General features: G+C 46.0%; 1 protein-coding gene across 4 annotated transcripts in view; it reads left to right on the forward strand.

The window, feature by feature from the left end:
- asic1b (acid-sensing (proton-gated) ion channel 1b) overlaps positions 1-18,432 on the forward strand; it is a 912,521-nt gene that overhangs the window by 870,644 nt on the left and 23,445 nt on the right. For all 4 annotated transcript variants that reach the window (XM_060820899.1, XM_060820900.1, XM_060820898.1 and 1 more), the window contains 2 exons: positions 1,286-1,439; positions 15,894-15,985. In XM_060820899.1, the coding sequence (XP_060676882.1) occupies positions 1,286-1,439; positions 15,894-15,985 (246 nt within the window). The remainder of the gene's footprint in view (positions 1-1,285; positions 1,440-15,893; positions 15,986-18,432) is intronic.

An 18,432-nucleotide genomic window follows, 5' to 3' on the forward strand; every position in this document is an offset into this window, starting at 1 on the left:
AAAAAATGATGAGGTTCTGATAAATGTGAGCATTCATTAATTAAAACAAACGTAGCTTTTTTTTAAAAGTGTGGTGCAGACATGAAGCAGTGTCAGCCTTTTTGCTGGGATGAATTACTGGTCTTGCATGAGGTCTAACAGGTTACCTTCAAGGTACAACTCCTTCTTTAATTAAACAAAACAAGGTCAGAATGTGTATAGTTGTCGTACTCCACTTTGCTTGCTATGCCATGTGTGATTTTAAACATGCTGTTGCTTTTATAGTTATAACAAAATATCTGAATATGCACATAATCAGTATTGTCTGTTTCATAAGGGGTCTGAGTGGTGCGCAGGGTTAAAATATTGTCCTTTCATCTCAGATGTTTGGGCTCAATCCAGCAACCAAGCTGGTCTGTAATTCCATAAAAGCCGAGCCATTGAAAAACATTCTTGTCTTCACAAGGTTATAAACATTGAGCTAATGAGCTCCCAATAGCAGGCATTTCATTTGTGAGGGAAGGTTAAAGAAGTTAGTTTCTTTGCTAAATGGGTGACTTAGAGAGAACTTCTGTTGACCGTTTTCAGTAATAAATGCAGGGAGGGGACAAGTCAATCTTGCCAATTGTTGCCCCATGTCAATTCCCACTAAACCCATTACAAAAGTAGGAGTACGAGAGGAAATCATGTCGACCTTCCATTTAAAAGAGGGGATGGTTCAGTATCAGATGTTGGGTCAGATGGATTCAAGGGATCATTGGATGTTGTTCCAGAGAGATATTGGGAAATGTGTGGTTTAAAAAAAACATTCCTCAGGTAGCTGTCAAATTTGTCTGCACCTTCAGCATTTAGTGAAGGCTTCCCTCTCCGAAAACCTCCCTGCAACGAACAGGTTTGTATAAACATTCCTACTTGTTCAGCTCTCCATTAAAACAATTCTGAATATCATCTCATTTGGTTTCATCTTGAATGTATTTTGTGAGCAAAATTGCAAATATGTTTGAACAAGTAACAGTAAGCCCATATGAAAAGGTGGGTCAATGTGGTTAGAGAAAGGGACGGGGGCCGTCGCACTTAATGGCCTTTTGTCTGTTCCAGGAAGTCTTTTTTTTCTCTGCAATCCAACTTTACGCAGTCACTGTCCAAGTATGAGTGAATACAATCTATAACACAGGAACATGGCAAGTTCCAATTAATACCAGTTCACCCTTAGAACAGGGAGGCACAAAGTACCATCACTTCCCTCCCCCACCCTCCTTAATAGTAAGCAATTGCCAATACAACTGTGTCACTACTATTTGAACAGAGTTCTTGGTGGAGAAGGACAGTTCATATTGCACATGTGAGACGCCCTGCAACATGACTCGATATGGTAAGGAGCTGTCCATGGTAAAAATTCCCAGCAAGGCTTCAGCCAAATACCTGGCCAAAAAGTACAACAAATCAGAAGATTACATCGGGTGAGTACCTCTGCTATAACTGTTTTTTTCTGTTTGTGTCACAGTATAGCCATGATTAAAGAGGCAGTGTCTTTGTCACAAGGGAAGCAGTGTAGCATGCCTGACATCAAATGTGATGCAGTAATGTTCTCCTTGATATGCAGTGGAATTTCAACATGAATTGTGTTGCTACTGCCTGTTTGATCCTACATCTGTGTCTAAACCACTGAGAATGTTCTTGTTAATATTACTAAAAGTACCCATGGTGAGAATGCTCAGCTTAAGCAGTCATCCTCAGTACTGTTCATAACAGTTTTCCCAATCAATGTCTTGCCCTTGCTTTGCCTTGCTGGTAGAGTCCTTTCATGGTTCTATTCCCAGCTCACTGACTGTAGTCAACTCCACTCACAGAATGAATTATCCTGCTCTGGTCACCCTTAGCTTTTATAAGTTTCTTTGTGACATGCCAAACTCCTGGTAAAAGCAATTTCAAGAATACAGTCAGTTCCATATGTCACCACGCTTTACCACCCAGTCCTCAGCTCTACAACTCTCACCACACTTTCTGACAGCTTCTCTACCATTAAGTGATGGGCAGGTCCAGTTAAACATTGGCAAGCTCGAATCCTTTCCTGCCTTCCCTGCAGAAACTCTGCAGTCTAACCCTTTGGTACCAATGCCATGCGTGACTGTTTCTACTCAACCCAAATGGGCCCAGTTCAACCCAGAGTTGACCTTTAATGCTCACAGCCAATCCGTCACCAACACTAGCTGTTTCTGCTGTGTAGGCACCTCGCTCCCCTTCCTCATCCCCATTGCCATCTAAACCCTCATTTACACCCATGTGACCTCCTGGCTTTCCCAACAACCCTTGCCCTCTTGATCTCCTGCGCACCACTATAGACAAAATCTTAATTGGTCTCGAGCTCCACCACTGACGCCACCTCACAAAAAAATCCTTTTTACCCCACCCTGACTGACCTCTTCTCTTCTAAATTTATTATCTTCAAACATGTAGACTTTAAAACGCAAACATTGGTTACCAATTTTGTCCCACCTCTCCAACCTCCTTTGACCTTAAGATCGCAACACATGCCCTGCCCTGTTGTGAATCCTGCCCACTGTGTAATTCCTTCCCCCTTTCCGATAGTGCCACACCATTTTGCCATCATAGCCTAATATACTGGAATTCTGTCCCCAAACCTATCTGACCAAGAGCCTGCTCAAAACAACATCTGTAGTCAGATCCTCGATCAGAGAATCCCTACAGTGTGGAAGCGGGCCATTCGGCCCATTGAGACCACACCAATCCTTCAAACAGCAGCCTACCCAGACCTACCTCCACACCCTGGCTAATCCAACCAGCCTGCACATCTCTAACTGTGGGAGGAAATCAGAGCACGCAGACACAGGGGAGAACGTACAAACTCCACACCGGCAGTCGCCTGAGGCTGGAATCGAACCTGGGTCCCTGGCGCTGTGAGGCAGCAGTGCCAACCACTGAGCCACCATGCCACCATTCTTCTTCCGATTCCTGCTTCAGGGTTTCCTCTGCCCTCTTTACAAAGACGCTAAAGACTCTTGGCAACTGGGAAGTTTAGTGATCATGTTGAACGTTTTGGGGGGAAAAAAATAGATGTGGGAGGGGAAGGGTGGAGTGGGAAGTAAACAAAGGCAGTGCTTCTTTGAGTGTTCATGAAGTTAATTTGTCTAAGAACAGAAAGCCGATCAATGCTTGGTAGTTTACTCGGTGATGCTGATAGAAATAAAGGCACTAATGAGTACTGTTCATGCCAAGGTTTAATTGTCCTGGCATGGACTCCAGTGATATGAATGACTGATCTACACACCATGTCAGTTTTTGCTTTTAGATCCTTTGCAAACAAAACTAATTTGAATTGATTGTCTAATTAAACGTGGTGGGAGTTTTCAGAAAGGAACAACACGGCACAACTGTCAAAGTTGATTGCCTCCAGAAGGACCATGAACCACAGCAACAGTTGAGGTGGGGTGGGGAAACAAGACAGCAGCATTTAAATTGAAGGGTGAAAATTCCAATGCAGCTTTCTCAGTGGGAAGAGTGGTGATGCAAAGTTGGGTCAACCAATTCCAGAGCTGAATCCAGCTCACCGATATTTCCTGTCCGTCTACTCCTGCTCCCGTTTTATACCAGGCCCATATCGTACAGTTCATGTGGTGAAAGGTCTCAAGGTGCCTCACAGAAAGTGCCACCACACCATATGAGGGGGATATTAAGATGGGCAGAGTCAGTCTTCAGGGGCTGCTTCATGGAAGAGAGGGCATTCCAGTGTTTAGTGCTCAGACAGCCACCAGCAGTGAGGTAAGCACCCAAAAAATAAGCAAAGAATTGTGGGGAATGCTGGAAATCTGAAGCAAAAGGCAGAAAGAGCTGGCGAAACTCAGCAGGGTCTGGCGGTATTTGTGGAGAGAGAGAAACCAAGCTAATGTTTCAGATCCAATGACCCTTCTTCAGAACAGTTCCGAGAAGAGACACTGGACCCAAAGCATTAACCCTGCTTTCACCCCACAGGAGCTGCCAGACCTGCCGAGTTTTGCCCACTGTTTCTGTACCAGTAGTGAGGTGATGGAAGCCAGGAATGAGGAAGGGACCAGAAGTGAATGAGAGCAGTGACCTCAGAGAATTGTAGGGCTGGAGGGAGGTTACAGGAAGAGGGGAATGAAGTGAGGGATTTGAAAAGGTGTGACATTTTTAAAACTCACTCACTTGCGTGTTGACAAACATACTGTCATGTTCTGACCTGCTCAGATGTGTGACAACAAGCCACTGGAGCAGGTGGGACTTGAACCTGGCCTCTTGTCCCAATGGATCCTGTACACAGTGTAATGCTAGTCAGTGTTCAAAGAACAAAGAAAATTACAGCACAGGAACAGGCCCTTCGGCCCTCCAAGCCTGCGCCGATCCATTTACTCGATCTAAACCTATCACCTATTTTCCAAGGATCTGTATCCCTCTGCTCCCTGCCCATTCACGTATTTGTCTAGATACATCTTAAATGACGTTATCGTGCCCGCCTCTACCACCTCCGCTGGCAACGTATTCCAGGTACCCACTACCCTCTGCGTAAAGAACTTTCCATGCATATCTCCCTTAGACTTTTCCCCCTCTCACTTTGACCCCTAGTAATTGATTAGCAATTGGTATGGCACCCATCAATAGCCAATGCAGATTCCAACCATCCGTAATAATCATTCTCTATTCTCCCATCTGCAGCTGTGTGCTAATTGGAAATGGAGAAAATCAGTATTAGCTAACAGAACATACTGCCCACAACCCCAGGACAGACTTGATGGCCAAAGAGCCTCTTCTGTACTGTACAAGCTATAATTCTCTAAACTCCAGCTATTGTGTGGGTTAGACCCAGAATAAGCCTCCATTAACAGGGGCATTTTATCAAGATTAGAGTGGTGCTGTAAATGCACAGCAGGTCAGGCAGCATCCGAGGAGCAGGAGGAACAACATTTCAGGCAGGAGCCCTTCATCAGGAATCTAGGGGCATTTTATTGGCCCGTTTGGAAAGTACCGATGTTTGTAAACCATAACAGAAAGGGGTAAAGCGCTTTTCTTAATTGTTTCTTGTTGCTCAGAACCTGCTTGGCCGGCCTGTAATGACAGAAAGCTCTGCTCTTGAACAAGCGTGGCCTTATAATGGGCATCACCTATTGTACTTCAGTGCCCTGAATCCTCAGCAAGCCTTTAACCGAGGTTGTGAAATTGGCTGGTGGGTGTGGAGGATGTGGCGATGTTTCTTGGGGCCACGAGGGTAATCCTGAGCTGATCAGTGCGCCAACCTGAAGGAGCGTTGCCCCTGCTGCAGCAGAATCCCCAAGCACAGCAAAATAAAAACTCCACAACAGAGGGGAGGTTGGGGGAGAGCACTGAAAAGATTCTCCTTTAACTGGACTGCAGTCGATACCCATTTACTCTGACAACATCAACCTATTCATACAGTATCCTTGACCACAATAAACCATCCCGAGGTGCTTGACTGAACCACGTAAGGAGAGATTAGATCAGGTGACCAAACGCTTGGTCAAAGATGTAGATTTTAAGGAGCTTCTTAAAGGGGCGCAGCATCTGAAAGGAGGGAAGGCGAGGTGGAAAGCTTTAAGGAGGGAATTTTCTTGGGGACAAGTCAGTGCAGGTACAGCCTAATCAAGGGTTCAGCATTCGCAGAGTGCTGCAACCTGGGAGGCCGTTAAGCGATTTGAAAAGGAGGATGAAAATTTAAACAATGTAGATTAACGAGCACAAGGGAAAAGGGGGAATGAAACATGCAGTGAGTTAAGACACAGGCAGCAGAGTTTGAGGTAACCTCCAGTTTGCAGAGGCCAGCTAGAAGTGTGTAGGAATAGTCGAGTCTGAAGGTAATGAAGTCAGAGGTGAGGAATTCGTATAAACTCAGACGGGGGTGGGTGAAGCCAAGGGATACGACAGACCACCCTTTGGAGTAGGGACACTTGCAAGCAGGGTTAAGTACTCAGGAGCTCTGATGAATGAAAGCTAAGTCATGCTTTCGCTCACATGGATGGGAACGGAGGCCATCTCTCGGTCTAACTGTGCCAGTGCAGCAGGATGCCCACAACCCCCGCTCTGAATAGCTGCACAGAATGGCTGGCAACCACCTCTTGCTGCCAATGCTTTGCCAGTTGCGGCTGCTGATCGCGTCCTGGAGAGGGCAGGGCATGGCGATGCATGCTCTTGGCACTGCCCGCATGGCGCTCATTTGTTCTTTTTGTTTGTCTGCAGGAGAGGAACACCCAAAGTAGGAGGGCTTGGTAGGAGGGCTTCCCTTTGGAAGAGGAGCTGGTGGGATTTGGGGGTGAGGTGGGGCAACATGACCATGGTTGTGCGGAGGGTAAGCTAGCTCCCTCCCACAAAGCCAGGGCGGATGGCCCTTGCCTGCTGTTCTCAGACATGCCAACAGAGCGGCACATTGTTCAGTTAAGGACAGCCAGCAGCTAACTCTTTCCCTGGCATTCACACTAGCACGGAGACCTTCCCCTGTGTGGGTGCACATTCTCCGGCTCAGAGTCATAGTTTGGTGAGCACCTCACTGTGACCAGTCCACAGCCAGGGGAGGTCCTGACAGGCAGGACGACAGGCTGCCTGCTCAGTCTCTATACGTCCGTTGGAGTTGCAGGCAATAGGACATCAGGCAGTGGTGCCGGAAGCCACTGCAGCAAAAGGTGGAGGCCATCTGTCCTGTTCCTGTCCCCCATTGCAGCTCTGGGCTATGCAGCAGCTGCCTTTGTGACCCAGGTCCACTCAGTAGTTACTGAGACGCACTCTGACTGATGCACCAAAGCTGAAGCGATGCACAGCAAGAGGGCAGCAAGACACATTAGCTGTCAGGTAGGTGCCCCCAAGGAGTCAGGGAGGTGCCAGTGACCACCCACAAGAGAGGAGGGACACCAAGCACGCAGCCTGGGGTGAGGAGGAGCGGGCTCAGACTAAGGAGAGAGTTGAGGGAGGCTCTCCACAGGCCAGGACCTGCTGTGTCCCGTAATGGTCAGCGAGCCGTTTCCCTCCCAGCTGGACTTGTCGGGGCTGAACTGAGACATGGGGGTAGGCAATGAAAGAAAAGACGTTTGGAGTGCTTGTGGGTGGCACATGAGGGGACCTTGATCACTCTGTCATTTCTGCTCCTGTAAGTAGATGTGTCCCTTGCAGACAGTCTGAGTAAGTGATCACCAAGGTAGAATCGAGATGTGCAGGACCTCAATCTCTGATTGAGAGTCTCCCACCCATAAGGAGGTAGAGGCACAGTAATAGTCTGCTCAACTAATGCAAAGTGATATTTATGGGAGAGAAAGATCCTGGGCGATAGAGAGAGTAAGGGAACAAGGCAATAAAGTGAGAGGATGAGCCATGATTTCGGAGAATAGTGGAGCATGCTCAGGGGGTCTATTCTTGCTCCTATGGGCTTGCGGGAGCCGAGACTTATAATCTAATCATGCTTCACCCCTCAGTCCCAGTGCTGTGTGGGTACTGCTCTGCGCAAATGGTGCAAAGGCTATGTCTTTCTCTACGGATTGAGGGCCTAGGGGATGCATGAGCAGCAGAGCTAAAGTCATACAGGATGCTTTATTTCAGGCTTCAAAGACAAAATGTAAGTGGGAAACAAAACACACAATGGTGTCTGTCCCAAATAGAAAACAGCAGCCTCCCAGTTGTTATTCCAAATGGACCACTGTAAGCCACAAGTGTTGCTTGCTTACTTGGCCCGGAATTGGTTTGCTTTTAGATTGTTGCGGGTCTGTCTGTCTCATTTCGCAATTCCTCTGGCTTCTTCATGTCCATACACAACATCATGAACTCCTGTCTCCAACACCAGTGTCTATTTTTCTTTCTTGAGGGGAATATGCCAGTCCTCCCATCTCTTCCTCTGTGAAGACATTGCCCCCTCCAGTGAGGCCGTGGAGAATGCAACTTAAGATTTGACCCAATGGATCCGAAGGCGTTCGGATAATCTTCTCTTCTTTTGGGCGAGGAACCATATTCTGCACATTGAGTAGTCGACTCATTGTCAGGATAGCAGTTGCTAGCTGAAGCCAGCTGCATTGCATTGTGCTATGCTTGTTCCCTGTGCATATTCCCACGTCGCAGAATAGCATCAACTGTGGGTGGCAGCTGCAGCAGCGTGGCAATCGCAGGAGCAGCGTCCCGTCCCCCTTCCTGGCACATAGCAGAGATTGGGAGCTTCCTGCTGAGAATTTCTACTTTTGCATTCTGTGTGGACCATTAATAAAGACATTAAGCCTCGCAGCGCATTCCACTTGACCATGTACTCTTTCCTTTTGTGGCAGTTTGATGTAATACCCAAAGGAAAGGTTGGTTCCCTGGAACACAGAGATATATAACAGCTGTTGCCACTCAGTTGAAGTTCCTGTACGACCACAGCCATGGACGAGGGTTCTTAATGATCAGGAGTGTTCCGGTAATGCTTCACGTTGAGACCCTCCCCCCTGTGAAAGCTGCTTTTTCCTGACCTGTGTTCCATAAGTTGCACCATGTTACCAACAGAGATCATGGAGGAACCCGATGGAGGCAGCAGGAAGGGAGGAGTTATTGGAAAGAAGGCAATGACATCCAAGAGGACGTGGCATGTTGGCAGGAGGCTGGGAGAGGGCATCCCAGGCATGCGCTTTTCTGGCGGACCTCCTGCTGTTGAAGACCCTTTTCTTATTGGCAATGGACTGACTACATAGTTTTCCTATTTCTTCAGACTGTATTTGTCACTCTTTTTAAATTTCCTTCATAAATAAAAACACAGTTTGCAGCGTTTAACAAATGGATGTGCTTTGAATGATCTGTTGCTAGTGCCCACTTATGCGTTTCTCTGAGGCATGCACGTGATCTTCTCTCCTCCTCATAGATACTGACCAACACCCGAGAGTCATTCATTTCCACACAGCAAATGCTGATGCTTGTTCTCATCTTCACCAGCTCCTAGTTAAAGGACAGGAAATGGTGGAACCCTGTTTTCTTGTGATGCTGAACACCCTCTCACTGAACTGCCTCTCGCCAATCCTCGGCCGTTCTTGCCCTTGGGTTTCGGAAGAACCCCTGGATAGCTGCAGTCCACACTGTCCACTGTGTTTGGTCAGTACACTGGCTGGATCTGTCACTCCAACCTCCATACTCTCAAGATCTGCTTCCTGTCGCTCCATCCTGAAATACTGCTCCCGACACCAGTGCTTGGTACAAATCGGATATTGGCTCCCTAGCTTTGTACTCCAGAGTTGAATTTAAATTTCACCAGTTACCAGGGTGGGATCCGAACCCAAGTCCTCAGGGCATTAGCTTCTCATGTTGGCTGGTCCTGCAACTCCAACGGATGCTTGCCGTCCTCACACCTTGACCTCCTGTGGCAGGGGGTTCACAGACATTCTCCACTCGGACCCCCTTTCAAGAGAAAATGATCACAATGCCTCATGTAAGAGCAAAGTGAGGCAGGCAGATCTTTAAGAGTGGGACGAGGGCCTGTGAGAGGAGGGGATGTGGAACAGAGAGGCTTTATGAAGAGATTTCATTTGTGTTTTTTTTTCAATAAAAAAATTGCATAAAGCCTGTCATTTATGCTGCTGCAAGCTGCCAAGCCTGGAGGGTCTGTCGTTTAGGTAACATTCACAGTTTTGGAAAAAAAAATGCAAGGCTTTAAATCTGTCTCGCCGTTGTTTATTACTGCCTCAGAGCTCGCAATTCTAAACTGTCTGCTGAGAGGCAGAGCCCCCATTTTAGGGAACTCTGTAAACGAAGACACTTAGCTCAAAGGGGCTTGTTCAGGGGCTTCACTCTGCTGTTCTCCCACCCAGTTCCGTTGCCAGCTTTTTTTCCTGTCAGGGGCATTAGTTAATGGGGTCTGGCCACTGTGTCTTAATTCGGTCTTATGTAATGCTGAACCGTTTTGGGCATATTTTACAATATGCACAGTACAAGATGACCTTTAAAAGAAAATGCATTTTTTGCAAAATCTTCAAGCAAATATATGGCTGTCAGTCCAGGGTTAAGTGGCATTAATGGCCCTGATATTGCCAGCACTTTACGCTGTCACCTCATGGATTGCGAGTCGGCATTCACAATTCCATATCTTCACTGTCTTGGTGACTCTCCTCAAGTCTTTCCCATTTTGTTTGGGCTTCTGAGCCAGCACTGTTATGTTGAGCAACCGGTGTGCAGGCAGACTGATCCTGAACTTTTGACCTCTGCGCAAAAGATTCATCGCCTATGTTAGGCCTATCATTGTGAAGGATAGTGAGACCTTGTTGTGGTGAGTTCTGAGTTCCTCACTGCATAGCTGTACTTTCATGCAGTTTAAAAGAAATGGTGATTCAACAATTCATGACTGCTTGCAAGATGCAAAAATGGGTAGCAATATTCTCTCCTTAGCCAACTTTTGATGGTTGCCATGGTTCATTAGTAAGGCATTGATTAGGTCTTCACTAAAGAGCTCAGTTATGGTCACTGTACTTTAGAAAGGATGTCAAGGTCTTGGACAAATGCAGAAGAGAAACTGGGATTGTTCTCCTTTGAGCAGAGAAAGCTCAGAGAGCATTCAATAGGTGCGGTCAAAATCAGGAATTTCATCGAGTTAATATGGAGAAACTGCACTGGTAGAAAAGTAGACAACCAGGGGACACATTGCTGAAAGTACCAGGGGTGGACATGAGGGGGAAAAATAATATACAGATTCACTTATTGTGAAAGGGCAGTGGAAGAGGATTCTATCATGTGCTCTCAAGAGAATTGGATTGCAATTGGATTACAAGGACAACTTTGGGAAAGAGAAGATAGTTAATTGGACAGTCCTCCATTGGTACAATGGGCAGAATGGATATCTTTCATTCTGTGATTCTATTCTCAGGTGTATCCATGTGCTGGTTAGACAAATTCTACCCACATAAAAGTTCATTTGTTTCTAATGTCTATTTCAACGGGACAAAAATACATTGGCTAAAACTCCAGCACGACTTCTGTTACACCAGTCTTCCTCACTTTGAACTTGGCTTGTCTCATCTCCGGAATTAGGAGGCTATGGATTCAAGGTCCACTCAAGGGTTAGAGCACAAAATCTCAGCTGGCACTTCAGGCAGAAGTCTCAGTGATGCCATCTTCTGGACATGATGTTAACCTGAGACCCTGTCTGCCTCTTCCAGTGAATGTTCAAGACCGTTCAGTCACTCAAAGAAAATCAGGGTCTACTTCCAATGTTCTGTCCCAAATCCAATCGCCACCCAACCTCACCAAAAAAAGAGATTGCTATTAATTTCTTAAATGCTGTGTTCCTTGCGTTACAGCATAGACAAACTCCCTGCCTCCACTGACTCCAAACCACTTTGGTGGGGCCTGACTTTGTGAGAAGGAATGGATAAATGCAATTTATGCCTCTGCCAGTGCAATTTGTGGGTGAGATTCCCTCCTGATCCTAAAGTTTTGATTCCCTTCCACGTTCTTTCCCTTTTCCCAGCAATGTGTTGACTTGCTGAGGTCCAGGTGCCACTGGCTCTTTTTGGATTCTTTCTTGTTGCTGTCTGTGATCCAGCTGCACACAAAATGGCCGCCAGGATTGGCAACGAAGCAAAGTCGCTACACTTCAAGGCAGTGGATCACGCAGGCAACATTACTGTGGCATCTGATCAGCCACTTTGGGTCAACTTCAGGGAGATTTTAGCTGTCTCATTGCAGCTAACATAATGGCACTGTGATATTCCACTTAGGATGAGGTGCAAATTACAAAACCTCGTCTTGCAAAGCTGTACTGCAGACCTGTGCAGTTGTAGAGGCAATTGTTGCTTCAGCCTGTGGGCTAAATTTGATAGTTGCTGTGGGTTTTATGTGCAGTAAAAGCAGATCTGCACCTCACCATGGGATAGGTCTGTCTTTAAGTGCAGAGATCCACATGATCCGGTGGTCTTGCCTGGTAGAGGAAACTCACTTCGTGGTCTAACTAGAGAAGGCTCCTCTACTGCACAAAAGGTCTTTTGGATGTTTGCAATTACTGTAGTTACATGTTACATTGACATGGCAGGCATTGTAATGAAGACTTTGAGGAAGGCCAGACCTGAACCCTCTCTCTTTCAAGATCCAAAGCTGTTCTGCTCAAGTCCATCAGACATTATCTTCGTAGTTGGTGCTTAAGGCACTCCTTGGTACTAGCACTTTCAGACCCTTCCACAACACTGGGTCACCACATACACTCGTTTTCTTTTCATTCGTTCATGGGATGAGGGCATCACTGGGTATTTTGTGCCCACCCCTAATTGCCCAAAGGTCAGTTAAGAGTCAACCACTTTGCTGTGGCTCTTGGAGTCACATGTAGGTCAGGCCGAGTCAAGATGTCAGATTCCCTTCTCTGAAAGGCGTTAATGACCCAGATGGGTTTTTACAACGATCGCCAGTGGTTACAGGATCACCACCAGGCCAGATTCTTTTCATTTCAGAATTTTATTGCCTTTAAATTTCACTCAGTTGGTGGGATTATAGCATTAGCCCAGGGCTGTGGATTATTAATCCAGTGACATGACCACTACACACCACCTCCCCAAGGTCTAACCTCTATCAAATGTAGAAGGGGTGATTATCCAATTTTGCAGTCCTTGTCAAGGAGTCTTATCCACTAGGAGAACTTGCTAGCAATTTAGGTTCCCCTCATATCAGTAACATTTCATAAAATGTTAGAAAATCCAGACAGAGATCAAATTCCTGACACCTCGAAATAGTTAAGAAAAAAGCTTTTCGAAGTTGTATCAATCAAAATTAAATTTGAGGGCATTGAAGTATTTGTCAGGTATTGCCTCTCTCACTTTCAAGTCTCCCATCATCGCACCTTCTTCCCAACAACCCACACTTGATCCTTTTCCTTTCAAACTGTTGCTCCATTGGCAGCCTCTCTCAGCTCAGTCACCTGTCAAATTTGTGCCCATCTTTCTCATAAGCCCATTCTTAAACCTCTCCACTTCCTTCACAGCCGCACTGGAACAGCCCGTCTCAAATTCACAAAAGGTACCCTATGTGGCTGCGATAAGTAAACCTGCTCATCTTTCTCGGCAAGTCTTTAACAATTCTGAGCACACCATTCTCCTCTCGTGTCTTCTCTCCATGTCCATTTGGGTAGAACTGCTCTCAAATGGTTTCACTCTTCAGTAACCACCACCGAGTCACCTGCAATGGTTTCTCTTCCTGCTCCCACTTCTTATATACATGCTGCCTCTCTGCAACATTATTTGAGGGCAAGTTCCAAACATAAACTTCTCTCAACCCTTCCACTGGTTCTAGAGTTGCGAGATTTCTCGCCCAACAGTCCTGGATGAACCAACATTTCTTCGAATTAATATTTGGAAATATTGCAGTCAGTGCTTTGGATTTCAACCACAAACCCCCATTCCACAACTTCTCCTCTCTGGCCACTCTGAGGCCGGACCAGTCGGGAATATCTGTGTCCAATTTGATCAGAAGCTGCCCCTTGTGACTTCCTTGTCCTCACCTGGTTCTGCTGCTCATTTTTTTCCTACTGCTGAGAAACCTTCATCCGTGCTTTTCTTATCACTGGGCCTGACTATTCCAGGGTTCCCTTGGCTTATCTCTAAACGTCTGTGCTTCTTGCACATGGTGGCTCAGTTGTTAGCACTGCTGCCTCAGAGCACCAAGGACCCAGGTTCGATTCCAGCTTCAGGCAACTGTCTGTTTGGAGTTTGTACATTCTCCCCGTATCTGCGTGGGTTTCCTCCCACAGTCCGAAGGTGTGCAGGTTAGGTGAAATAGCCGTGCTAAATTGTCCATAGCATTCAGGGATGTATAGTTTAGGTGCATTAGTCAGGGGTAAATGTAGGGGAATGTGTCTTGGTGGGTTATTCTTTGCAGGGTCAGTGTGGACTTGTTGGGCCAAAGAGCCTGTTTCCATACAGTAGGGATTCTGTAGCGATTCTTACTGAACACATCTGCTGCCCTTATTCTAATGTGCACCAAGTCTATCCCCACGCTGACTATGCTAGCTCCCAGTCCAGCAGTGCCTCTGTTCTTAAATGCTCATTCTTACGTTCAAATCCTTTCAAGATCTCAGCTCTCCCTATTTCTGTAACCTCCTCCATCCCCACAACCTTCCGAGACTATGTCTCTCAGCTTCCCATTACGTTCACCAGTGGCTTTGGTTAATATCCGACTTTGCTGGCAACGTTAAGGTGACATTTAGCGAGGTGCTACATTGTTGGAAAGGGACATGGTTGACAGTGAGTGAATGAAACTGTGGAGTTCAGTGTGGGCAAGTGTGACACCGCTCTCTTTAGACCTTAGCAGCATAGATTAGAAGTGCGTAGTGAAATACTCAAAACTATGGAGGAACGGAAGGCGATTTAGTGGTGCAGTGTATGACAAGCTAGAGGACAGATGCAGGAATAATTAAAAAGCCGAATGGAATCTTGGCCTTTATCTCAAGAGTGCTGGAATATGGAATGCTTCAGTAGCACAAAGCCTCCGATCCCATGTAGAGCACTGTGTTTAGTTCTGCCCTCACACCTCACAAAGAATAGATTGGCCTCGGAGGGGGCACAGCCCAGATTCATCAGAATAATACCTGAGGTTAAACAATTAGATTATGTCGACAGGATGCAAAGGGCTAGGCTGAGAAGCCCACAATTGTTTGGGGAATATAAAAGAGCAATCTCGTCAAGATGATCGAAGGAGTCTGTATGAGACTGAGAGAAGCAAATTCCTCTGGTGGAAGAGTTCACGACAGGGTGTAAGGGGTTGGGGTTAACCTTAACTTCAGAACGAGACAGTTCAGGGGCTATATCAGGAATCACTTCTTCACACCAAGGGCAATGGAAATCCAGAGTTGGCTGTCGATGCCTGAGTTCAATTGGAAAGGTCAAAACTCAGATTGATGGTTGTGTTTTCACTAAGTGAATTGCAGGATGTAAAGCCAAGACAGGTAAAGTGGAGATCAGTCATGATCTAACTAAATGGAGGAACTAGCTTCATAGCCTCTTCCTGTGCCTTTAGATGGAATAGATATGATAATACAGATGGATGCTGCATTGGAAATGTCACAGATGTATTGTGATCATGGGGACAATGGAAAGAGTAAAAGAACCTAGGTCCAACTAGAACCAAGCATAGTGGCTCACTGGTTGGCACTGCTGCCTCATGGCACCAGGGACCCAGGTTTGATTCCACCCTCGGGCAACTGTCTATGTGGAGTTTGCACAATCTCCCTGTGTCTGCGGGGGTTTCCTCCCCCAATCCGAAGATGGCAGGTTAGGTGGATTGGCCACGCTAAAGTGCCCATAGTGTCCAGGGATATGCAGGCTACCCATAGGAAATGCAGAGTCACAGCGATAGGGGAGGAGTGTGGGTCTGGGTGGAATTCTCTTCGGAGGGTTGGCGTGGGTGGAATGGGCCTGCTTTCACCCTGTGGGGATTCTGTCGTGTTTCTTTCATAGAATCTGAGTCTATTACAAGAAAACTAAAATCTAAAAATATTATCAGCACAACTGTGGCTTTTGTAAAAGAAAGAATAGACTGCAGTCGAAATGATACTTGGGATTATAATTGCTTTTTCTTAAAATCGCCAACCAATTGTTGTTTTCCCTAATGTGTGCCTTGATTTTATTTGAAATATATATAATTGTTTGCACAATCTTTGACCTGTAGTACAAGACTAATGTAACATCATCTCTGAGTCCACACCTGGCAGAATCATTAACAGTTGTGTAAGGACACTTATTTCAGAAGTACACATGACCTTGCTGAGCTGACCTTGGTCTAACAAGGTGAAACTCTCCTCGTCAATAATTGCTGTTTAATATTCCATTTTAGCTGTAAAAGGCGATGAAATGGCTGGGCAAAGGTTAATTCCTTTTGTTTTGTGAACAGCAATAATTTTCTTCTCAGGTGCATACAAAAGTGATGTAATGCAATTTTTCTTCTTTTCCAAGGGAGAATATTCTTGTGCTGGACATATTTTTTGAGGCCCTAAACTACGAGACAATTGAGCAGAAGAAAGCTTACGAGGTGGCTGGCTTGCTGGGTGAGTTTTGCCACAGAAAACAGTGGACATCTTTTCTGCCTGTCTGACTGAAGGAGGAGAGTGTAGCTTTCACTGCTACGGCCTGGCGGGTTTGGTCAGAGGTTGTCTGATTGGTGGGGGAGTCAGTTCCCGCTGTTTACTCCTGCTGTCCTGTTTTAAATGTGGCGAGTGGAGAGTCAGAGTGGACAAGTGTGGCGCTAGGAAAGCACAGCAAGTCAGGCAGCATCCGAGGAGCAGGAAAATCTCCTGTTCCTCGGATGTCGCCTGAGCTGCTGTGCTTCTCCAGCGCCACACTTGTCCACTCTGACTCTCCAGCATCTGCGAGTGGTGAGAAGGGTCTTACAAAGTTGTCTCTCATTCCACGGCTCTACATGGGGGTCTCTATGGTGGGCCAGTGAGTTGCTTTCTATTGATTAAAAGCAGCAAGTTAACTGGGGAACTATATGATGGACTTTAATTTCCCAGTTGGGTGTCCCTGTGGGAAGTGGTGACTTAATGGTCAGTGGTAGAGTGAAGTGAAAAGGGGTGATGTACCAAAGGCCAGAGTCCAGTGAATGGAAAGTTTTGAGGAGTGCAGATTTGTGGAGTGGGAAGGAGGTAACACAGGGAGGGCTGGGTGAGGCTGTGGAGGGATCTGAGTACTCAGGGTGAGAATTTGAAGTTGGAAGTGTTTCTGGACAAGAATGGTCAGTGAAGACTGATGTGATGAGTCAACAGGACTATTTTCTGAGTTTGGTTACAGACGAGAGGGTGAAATCTATCCAACCTGTGTTCGATATTATGCAACAGGAGCACAGAGTGACTGCTGTCACATTAAACAGCCAGTCCTTAGCCTTACATTATGGTATTCTCACTACATAACAAAGATATTGTGCGACATGACAGTTCTATCGAAGTAATTACAAGCTGACACAGAAATCACTTGAGCTCTGATCTTTTGCTTGTGGCCTTGTCTGCAACCCATCATTTATACAAGTGCAGCTTTGATCCGCAGTCACAATTTTGGGCTGAGCTCTTTTTATTTTCATTTCTATTTGTGTAAAAGGATTATTTCATTAGAGTATGACTGGAACCCCCTGTCCCTAACAGCACTGTGGGTGTATCAACATCAAATGCACTGCAGCAGATCAAGAAGGCAGCTCAGCCCTACCCTCTCAAGGGCATTGAGGATGAGCAGTGATTGTTTAAGCCCAGCATGTGGCACCCACATCCCCTGCATAAGTAACAAAAAAGCTCACAAGAGCTGCTTTTGCCTTCCCGAATGGGATATTGAGAGTCACAACAATGACACTGGATAGAGCTCAAACCATTAGTCCAGTCGATTGTCTCTGTTTTATGATGCTGGATGATGGTAATACTGGGCAAAGTCAGATCCCAGAGTGAATCTTGGCTTGATAAAGTTTTATATTTGTGATTGCTTTCCCTGGTGGTCAGGCATTGAACACAATCACAAGAGACTGGCCATGTGCCTTTAACTAAAGAACATAAAAGAACAGTTCTATCTTGGCGTGGCATGTTGCCTCACAGCACTAGGGGCCCAGGTTCAATCCCAGCTTCAGGTGACTGTCTGTGTGGAGTTTGCACATTCTCCCTGTGTCGTGTGTGGGTTTCCTCCCAAAGTTGTGCAGGTCAGGGTGAATTGGCCACGCTAAATTGCCTGCAGTGTTAGGTGCATTAGCCAGGGGTAAAATGTAGGGGAATGGGTCTGGGTGGGTTGCTCTTCAGAGGATCGGTGTGGATTTGTTGGGCCAAAGGGCCTGTTTCCATACTGTAGGGAATCTAATTGTGAAAGGCCTGTTTGAAATGGTCTTATTACTAATATTTGAAAAATAACACCTCAACAACATCCCTACAGATACTCAAACCTCAGAAATGTCACCAATCTCTACTTTAAAGCCCCTTGTTCAGTTGTCATGTCTGTAATTAATTACTCGATCTTTCTTCTGACTGACTTTGAAACACTTTCAGAGCAACCACATGGATTTTCCATGCCCTCAGCTTCCAGCAATTTCCTACTTCCGGAGCTTTCTTTTGAACCACTAGTTCCTCAGCCCTGACTTTTTTTGAAGACTGCTAAAATAGCAGCGTCTTATCACAGTGGCAAAAATGACACACATTGCCTGACCTTCCAGATGCTTTTGTGTTTCTCGAATAGCTGACTCCTACCACAGCAACAGCAGCTTTCTTTTCTCTTCTATTGTTGTTTTTAACACACTGAACAATTCACATTCACAGTTTTCAAGTCCTCATTTAGATGGATGTCAACAAAACTTGAGATATCCCATCAGTACATCCTTCCCTTGTGAACTCTCTCAATATAGAAGTACAAATCGTCCCTCCACTTTCAAACCCAAGTTCTGAAATAATAATAGATATTTTTTAATTAACCTGGCACACCTAAGGGAGGCAGTTGGATTTGAGCCCCAGGTCCTCTAGCCCAAAGGTGG

The sequence above is a fragment of the Hemiscyllium ocellatum genome, chromosome X (genome assembly GCF_020745735.1).
Source record: "Hemiscyllium ocellatum isolate sHemOce1 chromosome X, sHemOce1.pat.X.cur, whole genome shotgun sequence".
Lineage (NCBI taxonomy): Eukaryota > Metazoa > Chordata > Chondrichthyes > Orectolobiformes > Hemiscylliidae > Hemiscyllium > Hemiscyllium ocellatum.